The 10,082-nt window shown below is 40.1% G+C and overlaps 1 protein-coding gene across 1 annotated transcript; it reads left to right on the top strand.

Annotated features, from left to right (window-relative positions):
• Positions 1-6,152: 6,152 nt before the first annotated feature.
• On the top strand, positions 6,153-9,866 carry ccr2 (chemokine (C-C motif) receptor 2). The gene is made up of 3 exons (XM_080425593.1): positions 6,153-6,211; positions 7,343-7,489; positions 8,125-9,866. The coding sequence occupies exons 1-3, from the start codon at positions 6,205-6,207 to the stop codon at positions 9,024-9,026; spliced, it is 1,056 nt and encodes a 351-aa protein (XP_080281719.1). The 5' UTR covers positions 6,153-6,204; the 3' UTR covers positions 9,027-9,866.
• Positions 9,867-10,082: the final 216 nt, after the last annotated feature.

Here is a 10,082-nt window from a genome sequence, read left to right as displayed (position 1 = left end):
GAGAGAGAGAGGGAGAGAAGAGAGAGAGAGAGAGAGAGAGAACGACAGACAGACAGACAGACGAGACAGACAGACAGACAGACAGACGACAGACAGACAGACAGACAGACAGTACAGACAGACAGACAGACAGAAACAGAGAGATGCTAGAGAGACAGAGAAACACGAGAGAGAAGGGTGTGTGTGTGTGGGGGGGGGAAGATTGCAGGGAGAGTGTGTCATGCAACTTGTGTCTTAATATAACCAGTATATATTATCATGTGCTCTTGCATGTTGCAGATAGTATTGAAAGCTCTTAACCCATTCAATCCTGGAACGCATCTACAAATGTCTTCTGAATCCTAACAAGTTTCTGAAAACCCGTACGTTGCTTTAATATCAGTGGTTCTCAAACTCTTTCATGTTCAAGGACCTCTCAAAATGATATTGTATTTTGTCGCGGACCCCCATCTCAATATTAGTTCTCAGGGACCCCTAGAAGCAAAGATTTGAGTTACAAAATGTTCCCTTTGAAATATATAATTCAAAGATTTGCACAAATGTTCCATGATTTTTCAAAAACAGCAGATCTACAAGCTCATAGCGCGGCACTCTGTGCCGCGCTATGAGCTTGTATATCTGCTGATTTTTGAATAGCCAAAGTATAGCTGAAATCTAACATGACACAGATGCGTTTCCCGCCGATTGAATAGTTAAGTAGAGTGTAGATCTAAAGGCTGGTCAGGATAAGTGCGTGGGAAAGAGATGTGACTTTCTGTAGCACTGACATACAGCCACAGGCCATTACTACAAAGGATACACTTTGGGTAATGTGTTTACACTTTAGACATGAGATGATTTTGTAACTTCTACATTAGAAACATTGCGAGAGAAAGAGCTAAAGTTGTCATTGTTTTTGTGAGTTCACTTCTCTTGTCAGTTTGCCTGCATAGAAGCAAAAAAAACGTCATAATATTGGCGCTTTGATGAACTGTATCTACAATGACAGATTAAAGAAATACTCTAAATACAGGTCTTCATAGCCATAACATACTGCAGTTCAAGTACAATAAATGATGTCATTTCCCATGTGTGTTGCTAGAGGTTGTATTCAAATGTTGTTACAGTTAAAGTTATCTACAGTTATCACAGGGGATGCAAATAAAATAAATGGGTGCCATCCCTTGTTTGAGTCGTTGAAGTTGCAAAGCCATAGTTAGTCTACACCAGTGGTTCTCAACCAGTTGGTCCCGGGGACCACCAGTGGTCCTTGAGAGGGTTCCCAGGTGGTCCCCAGCTAAATGATTGGAGAGTTGGAAACCAAATGGACCCTTATTAGATCTTTAAACTCTTGAGAGTGTAAAATAGAACCAAATGGATCCTTACGGGTCATTTTGTTTTCATTTGACGCTCTCAAGAGTTCAATTATTGTTAAAAATCTGCATTACTTAATTAAATAATTGTTATTTTGATCAACGTGTGCCTGTTATCTCTTCTATGGTACCCGGCATCAATACAGCATGGAATTGTGGACAAAATCGTATCCAACGATAACAAAAATATGTCTTGCGGGTCTGAGAGGCTAAAAAATCTAATCAAAAAGGTGGTTCCGTGGCTCAAATGCCAAATAAATAATGGACCTTGATATGAAAAGGGTTGAAAACCACTGTTCTACACAGTATAAACTCATCATCAGTGTAAATGTATCCATTTGTAACTCTTGAGAGTCCTTTGGTTATACACTCTTACGTAGATTAAAATGAACACTGGGGATTTTCCTATGTGAATCAAGTGATGAGTTAACGGATAATCAAAGAAGACAGTCCAAATTCAGTTAGCAGCTGAGCCCCAAACAAAAACCAAACAAAAGGCACTTTTGTGGAGAGTAGCCACAGTTGTTGTTGTTGTTGTTATTCAACCAGCAAGTCTCTCTAGTAACCGACCACCCTGTTGGCTAGCTTTGCCTCTAAACTGTTTTTTGCTTACTGTGCTTGTACTGTTTGTGTATGATGACAAAACTGAGCCTGTGGTGGTTATAGGTCAGTGCAGCACATACATGGAGGTTAACCAGGCGTCTGGAATTCTCTCAGTTGTTTGACTCACTGGACACAAAATATGTTTAAGTGACCACACTGCTGTTAATGTTATTTTTGTGTGTGGACAAAATATAGCTAAATAATGTAGTTGCTCACACTGTAAAAAATAAATAAACACATAAACAATGGTGTAAAGTAACTATGTACATTTGCTTAAGTACTGTACAATTTTGAGGTAAGTTTTACTTTACTGGAGTATTTCCAATTGTCTCTATAGGCCTACTTTTACTTCTACTCCACTACATCTCAGATGCAAATATTGTATATTGTTTCTTTGCAGATATTAATTATTACATTATAAAGCATACATTAACCACTTTAGCCCTATTTTATACCTAGGCTATTTTCAAACATTTTAATACTTTTGGTACTTTTAAGTATATTTTGATGCCAATACTTTTGTACTTTTACTCAAGTAACATTTTGAACACAGGCCTTTTACTTGTAACAGAGTATTTTTATATTGTGGTATTGCTACTTTTACTTAAGTAAATATCTGAGTGCTTCTTCCACCACTGATACATAGACTGACACACAGGGAATCAGGTCTAACTGATAAAACTGCAGTACAAGGCCTGTATTAAAAGTATCAGGTATTGCTACTTTTACTTAAGTAAAATATCTGAGTGCTTCTTCCACCACTGATACATAGCCTGACACACAGGGAATCAGGTCTAACTGATAAACTGCAGTACAAGGCATATAGGTATTAAAAGTATCACTTGTGTTTCCTTTAATGTTTTGTGTAAAGCATATTGAATTGTTGTTGAAATGTTCAAATAAACTTGCCTTGCCTTTGCAAACGTTATTGTTATAGGTTGTTAAGCCTGAATAGTTTTTTTTGGTAAGAAAAGTAAAAGTTTAGAGGGAAAACACTTACCCTATGGGGCGGTTTAGTGGCTGTGGCGACTTCACCGTAGTCCATGGAATGAAATGTGGCACTTATGACGATTACTATGGTCTATGGTACCAACTTCAATAATATCAAAGATAATCTTCCTCCTCTCTCTGGGCTCAACTCTCCCAGTCAGGTCTTAAACCCCACGGATATCCATGATCACCTGCGATCAGCATGGAGAAAATGTAATCAGAGATTTGTATAGGACTGGTGGTGGGGAGGAAAATGTCATTTTTTTGACTAATATAGCCTAAATAACCCAGCAAGTGTGTGTGTGTATAAAGAAGATGACACCGTCACTGCAGGCTGGCTGGACTGGGACGCAACAAAGTATCCACGTAGCGCGTCACCTTAAAATAATTAAACTGACCTCCCTCTCCCCCTCTCTCTCTCTCTCTCTCTCTCTCTCTCTCTCTCTCTCTCTCTCTCTCTCTCTCTCCTCAACAACAACATATATATATAAACCCTTTTCAATGGAATTCCAGCTGGAAACTTACTTTAGGCCCCAAATATTCTGCCGGCTCATTCATACACACACTTGTTGCTGTTAAGGCAAAGCAGCCTTTATTATCCAGCTTCTTCTCTAGACTGACTGACTGACTGACTGGAGTGGATCCCGTTCGGCGTTGCCATATATTGTGAGAGAAAATAAGCAACCAGATCTAGGAAAACAAGCCCAAAAGAAGCAACTAGGGCCATGATATTGAAAACATCTTGAAATAAAATATGGAATATTTGGAAGATTTTTTAAACATTTCTAACAACACGTCTGGTACGGCCGGGGCTCCCTGGCACAAAACATTTTCAGATGGGGGTTAGGGCCAAATCCCAAAATTACAAATAAATATTAATTTGGGGGTCCATATGACATGAAATTATTTGAGAACCCCTGGTTTAAATAATTAAAAAATTGTGAATCAAGTCCAAATAAATAACTACAGGAACAAGCCCCCCAAAAAACGCAACCCGCAACCACAAATATTTATAAGCAACTTAACAGAAAAACAAGCCCAAAGACGCTTATAATAAGCGGACATGGCAACCCTGGTCCCGTTGTGCTGCTGCTACCGCTCAGCCCGCCTTCGTCAGCACTCAGCAAGCTCGCTCCTAAATACTTTATACGTTGTCGTACGTCGGTGTCGCGCGCCGAGAATAGCCCGATCTACAAGCTCACAAGGCGTCGCTTCCGCCACGCCTTGTGAGCGTGTAGATCTGCTATTCTCACGTCAATCGCAGGCAGACAGTCAAAACGACGACGAAGCACCAGCTGGCCAGCGAGCGCACGAGCGGCTGTGCTGCTGGGCCGGGCGCAAGCCTTTTAAAACGTTATTATTGTTATTTGTGAGGCTTTCTTTGAAGGGAAATGTATAAACCATAGAGTTAAAAATAAGGTATAAACATTAAGAGGCAATTTGTTAACTTATATTATGTAGGACCTATAAGTTGTTGGCAGGTCAATAAATAATAATAAAACACTTTTAACATACTTATGTCATATTTCAAACATACACCACTCAGAGAGTGGAATCTTTCACATGACCCAAAGAAAATCATTAATATAATGATTATGGAAATTTGGAATTCAAACATTTTCTCCCGGCATGCTTTGTTGTAACAATATTCATGATTAAACAAACTCCTCCCCCCTGGCATGTGTGTATTAATGCCACAAGAGGTCGCTCTACAACCATGGCATTTAGCCCTACATGTAGCTACCAAAATACAAACATTTGTGAATGAGCTTTCAAAAAGGTTGAGCGCTCTCAAAAATGGGGATACACACGAGTCACGACACAGGTGTTTTTAAATTAGACAAATCAGGAAGAAAGAAATCCAATCAACAAGAAAACTGATCATGGAACCATTTGAAATTGCATCACAATAATATTAGTTTTTAGATGTTTTATCCCCTAATCATACATACTGTATCCCTGTTTAGGGAGGGAGGGGAGTAGGCTATCAGGTGCAGACGCAGTTATCTATAGGCAGAGTATGGGCAGAGACATACATGATAATAATATTAATATTAATAACGATGATAATAATAATAACTTTAACTTATATAGCAGCTTTCAAGAGACCCTTTACGTCAACAAATAAACAAACTAGCTGTGCAAAAGCCTGTGTATGAACATGGCCATAGGTCCACATGACAAAAATGAAGTCAAAGTGACAAAAAGAATTTAATTGAAGCCATACATAGAGTTCAAAGTGAAAATCCAATATGCTTCTCTTTGTAGCAATTTGTGGAAAAGATTCCCTCCTCTTGGACTATAGGAAGAACCCTCTATCCCAATAAATATGAGAGAGGCTGCAGGACCATTGTTTCTGTCCCTGCTGTGTCCAGCCATAGCATAGTCCAGCGGTTCTCAGCCTTTTCTGTAGGGGCCCCCTTGAAAATATTTTGCGGGCCACCCATCCGACCACTTAACACGGCAGCCGGAGCATGTTTATTTTAATGATCAATCAATTGACTGTGTTCCGGCTTAGATCAATGGAACTATGTAGTATACTTTAAGTTCCTATGTATTGGTACCACAAAGAAAACTATTTAAAAAAAAAAATCCCCCTATTTTTTCAAATTAATGTTATATTATGATTCAAATCTTAGTGTTTTGCCAATTATTTGGGGGCCCACTTGCAATATCCTCATGGCCCACCAGTGGGCCCCGGCCCAGAGGTTGAGAACCACTGGTATATTCTATTTCTAAGAGCAGCTTTATGTTCCGCTATTCTTACTTTAAAACACTTGAGTTTAAACCCTATAGCTGAGTTCATTGACCGTAGTCCCCCAGGGGTCTATAGCCAATACTTGGCCCCTTCCTTTGTTCCGCTTCCCTCTACACCAAACCTCTTCACCAAAAATAGCAGATCTACAAGCTCATAACATGTTGCGTTGTGACGAGTTTGTAGATCTGTTATTTTGGTTGTTGCTCAATGTTCACCCCAGAATAGGGATCATGTTCATGTGATTAATATAATTGTGCTTAGTTTCTAGTTTGCTATCTTACATCTTGTGTCACTCAGAGAAACAGGAAACTAGATACAAAGATAACCAGATACAGTAACTCCTGGTAATGATGCATCGCTCATCGTTATGGGGGTGTGCATACATTTCAGCTAAACCACTATGTAGATATCTCATATGTCTACACAGTGACCCAGGACAGTGTTGAAAAGACTGTGCCAGACAAAAGAGCTGGGCTAGGCATTATTGGACAGGTGGTCATCATGACAGGTGGGCACACATTCATTTTATCCATGTGTGTTGTGTTTTACAGTATAACATTTTTGCTGATGTTGTTGTTTTCCATACATAATTCATGATGTACCCTACTGTTAGCTTTGTATTCCCATTTGACTGCTGACATAATATGTGTTGGTTCTCCTCAATGTAATTTCTGCAGCAATTTCTTAATTGTAGCACAAGTATTGATACTCCCTGGTCAAATATTACTCAGCTACAAGTTAAAGTTGCTCTGTCAAATTTGTACTCGAGTACTAAGTACTAAGTATCCAAAAGTATATGCTTTTAGTAGTACAAATTACAAAGTACATTTTCTTTTTAATATAATTTCTGTATTGAAATGTATATATTGTCCACACCTGATGAAGGTCTAACAGACCAAAACGTTGTTATTCCCATTAAAACTTTTTAATTGCAAGACAGTGTGCAGGAGTTCCTCCTTTCAGCACGTTGAGGCCCTCGTTTGGTCTTCTCCTATGCACCTTTGTAGGTGTGCAAAAGACTTGCTTTTTATAGATATTTCCCACAAAAAAAATCTAAGATTTTCCAGTAAAATAGCAGACAACGTCGCATTGCTACGCGTTTTGAGAGTGTAAATCAGCTATTTTCATTATGTTTGAAATAGGGCTTAAGTGGTTTTATTCATAATGCACTTTTACCTTCCTAGTGTAGTGGAGTCAAAAGTACTGTATATTTGTCTTTGAAATTGAAAATGGAGTGAAAGCCAAGGAGCTACAAATACAAGTAAAGTATATTCAAAAGATGTACTTCAGTATAGAACACATGTGCGTGCGTGCGTGCGTGCGTGCGTGCGTGCGTGCGTGCGTGTACATGCAAGTATACAAACATGCATATTGTTATGTGTTTAATGTGATTTGTAACTAGTCAGTGTTTTCCTGTGTGAACCAGCAGGTGTCAGAACAAACCCTGACATCGGTTTAACCTTTCCAATGTATTGAAAACAGTGACTATTAAAGTAAGAGTGCCCTAAACCAGCTTGTAGAAGTCAGCATAAAGTGATGTGTCCAGTCCACTTTATCATTTCATTTAATGAAAGCTTGATGTAACAGAATTAAATTTGAAAATGTTGTATGAAATTATGTCATTTTCCTCCCTCAACAGATATGGGTGAGCAAAACAATTCTACGCCTAGTTACTTTGATTATGATGACTATGGTGATTATGCCCCATCCAATGGCAGCGCAATGGAATTTGGCAAGGTTTTTCTTCCCACTCTTTACAGTTTGGTTTTTATCCTTGGTGTCATTGGTAAGTGTTTGTGTGTGTGTGTGTGTGTGTGTGTGTGTGTGTGTGTGTGTGTGTGTGTGTGTGTGTGTGTGTGTGTGTGTGTGTGTGTGTGTGTGTGTGTGTGTGTGTGTGTGTGTGTGTGCACGCGCGCATGCATGTGTTGTATAAGATCACTTCTTTAGTATCCATCTTTTTAAGTCACACTTCCACTCTAGAGAGAGTTTGTATGGGGATGTTGGTTGTTTTTAGCTGTTGTCTCTAATGTTACAAGTCTCTTTTTGGCAGCTGAAACCATGACCTATATCACAAAAACATCTGCCCTTTTCTTCTCTAAGAACTCCACAAAAACCACCCGCATCTCTACAATGTGTGTGTGTGTGTGTGTGTGTGTGTGTGTGTGTGTGTGTGTGTGTGTGTGTGTGTGTGTGTGTGTGTGTGTGTGTGTGTGTGTGTGTGTGTGTGTGTGTGTGTGTGTGTACAGTGTGCATGTCTGCGTGTGTGCGTGTGTGCTGCGTGCGTGTGTGCTGTGTAGAGTTCAGGTATAGAGTTCACATGGAGACTTCCTGTGTACTTGCCAGTGACTAACCTGTTTAAATTTCAGAAGAATACAGCTTTAGGGAGATTTACAGTATATTGTTTCTGTGTTATTTCTCAAGGTAATGGCCTGGTGGTGTGTGTTCTCATAATACACCACAACCAGACCAACCTGACGGACATCTGCCTTTTCAACCTGGCCCTTGCCGACCTCCTGTTTGTCCTCTCAATGCCCTTCTACTCCCACAACGTCGTCGTCGGCCAATGGATCTTCGGAGACTTCATGTGCCGTCTAGTGAATGGCTTCTACAGCATAGGATTCTACAGCAGCGTATTCTCCATGCTCGCCATGACACTGGACCGCTATGCGGTCGTCGTGCACGCTCACACTGTGGCGCGGCACCGCACGCTGAGGATGGGCGCTGTTCTGACGCTGGCCATATGGATGCTGAGTTTTGTCATTTCCTTACCGACCCTGGTCTTCACACGGGTGAAAAATGAATCGAGGGGGGAGATGTGTGATCTATATCCCGATAATAATATTTGGAAGGAGTATAAAATCTTGGCGACAAACATCGTGGGCCTTGTGGTTCCTCTGTTGGTCATGGGGTTTAGCTACTCAAGGATTATCCCCACTCTGATCAACATGAAGACCGTCAAGAAGCACCGCGTTGTCAAGATGATCATCGTCATAGTGGTCATCTACTTCTGCTTCTGGACTCCATATAACATAGTGCTCTTCCTGAAATTCCTAACATCCCGAGATCAATTGGAGACGGATCGTGACGATGAAAACATGAACTTGTCCATGCAAGTGACAGAGGCCATCGCATTCACTCACTGTTGCCTGAACCCCATCATATATGCCTTTGCAGGTCAGAAGTTCATGCAGCGAGTATTAAAGCTATTGAGAGTGTGGCTGCCGTGGTGTTTCCCCCACCGTCACCCCTCTAGAGATTTCTCAGAAACCACAGTGAGGAAAAGCTCTGTTATGTCCAAGTCTGTAACCTCCACTTTTATGTAGGTGTATGATGACAATAGCCGATCTACAAGCTAACAAAGGGATATGTTGTTATCTGGAAGATCTGGTATTGTCAGCTCAGGACATCGTCATATGATGAAGTATAGCCTAAATGAGGTTTAAGAAATATGGCAAACCAATCTCGACCAAACAATGTTTTCCAAAACACCTTTCAGTTTCTTTTTTTGGCCTTCTTTTTAAGCCCTATATACTTCGTTGTATGTCAAATAGCAAAAATAGCCGATCTACAAGCTTCAAAGGAGACATGTTGTGCTTGTTAGATCTGCCATTTTCAAAAAAAGATTTGACCTTTTAACCTTAATGTTCACCTATTTTTGGCCAAATGTTCACATGAAATCACCAGAATAGGGACACCATGGTTCAAGTAGTTAAGTAACTTGGAGTTTTGACTGAAAGTTTGAACCCCTTTTCAACATGCTATGCACTTTGTGTGTCCTGATTTAAATCTAACATTTCTGCTTCCTGCTTCTGAGGCTGCAGTTTTGTAAGATATAAATATGAGCATATTTGTAGTATCAATTACCAGCTACTTCTATAGTTTGACTAATGATCACTCACACACGCACGCACACACACTTCTTCTTTCTTTAATGTTTTGTATCTTTTTACTGTGAAACTGTAAATGTTTTCGTTGTCATGGAGATTTGTTGTCTACAGCAACCTTTGGAATGATCCTCATCACTACTGAACTGCAGAGGTAGTAGCCTAACATAGATGTGTGAAATCAGATGGAGAAAAAAAAGAAATTTCTCAGAAAATGTCACTTGACTTGACATTTCCTGCCAGGCATTAAGAGTAAATAAAGCATTAGTTATTGCTCACTGTACCATGTAGGTGACACCACATGTACCCTATTGGCTATGCATGGCACAAAAGTTAGGAAATGATTAAATCATTTGAAAACTAATTAGGCTATGATTGAAATTGTAGCCCCATATACTACTTTCACAAACGCTCAGTGCTGGGCAGAGTGTAGTGCCGTAGGCAGATGCACCGGAAGCTGAAGCACCCCAGGGTGATGTCGTTGTCTCAAGTTCA

The sequence above is a fragment of the Gymnoscopelus braueri genome (genome assembly GCF_963280865.1).
Source record: "Gymnoscopelus braueri genome assembly, chromosome: 4".
In the NCBI taxonomy this organism is placed as follows: Eukaryota; Metazoa; Chordata; class Actinopteri; order Myctophiformes; family Myctophidae; genus Gymnoscopelus; species Gymnoscopelus braueri.
Note: the sequence above shows the minus strand (reverse complement) of the source record. Positions and strands in the feature narration are given on the sequence as shown.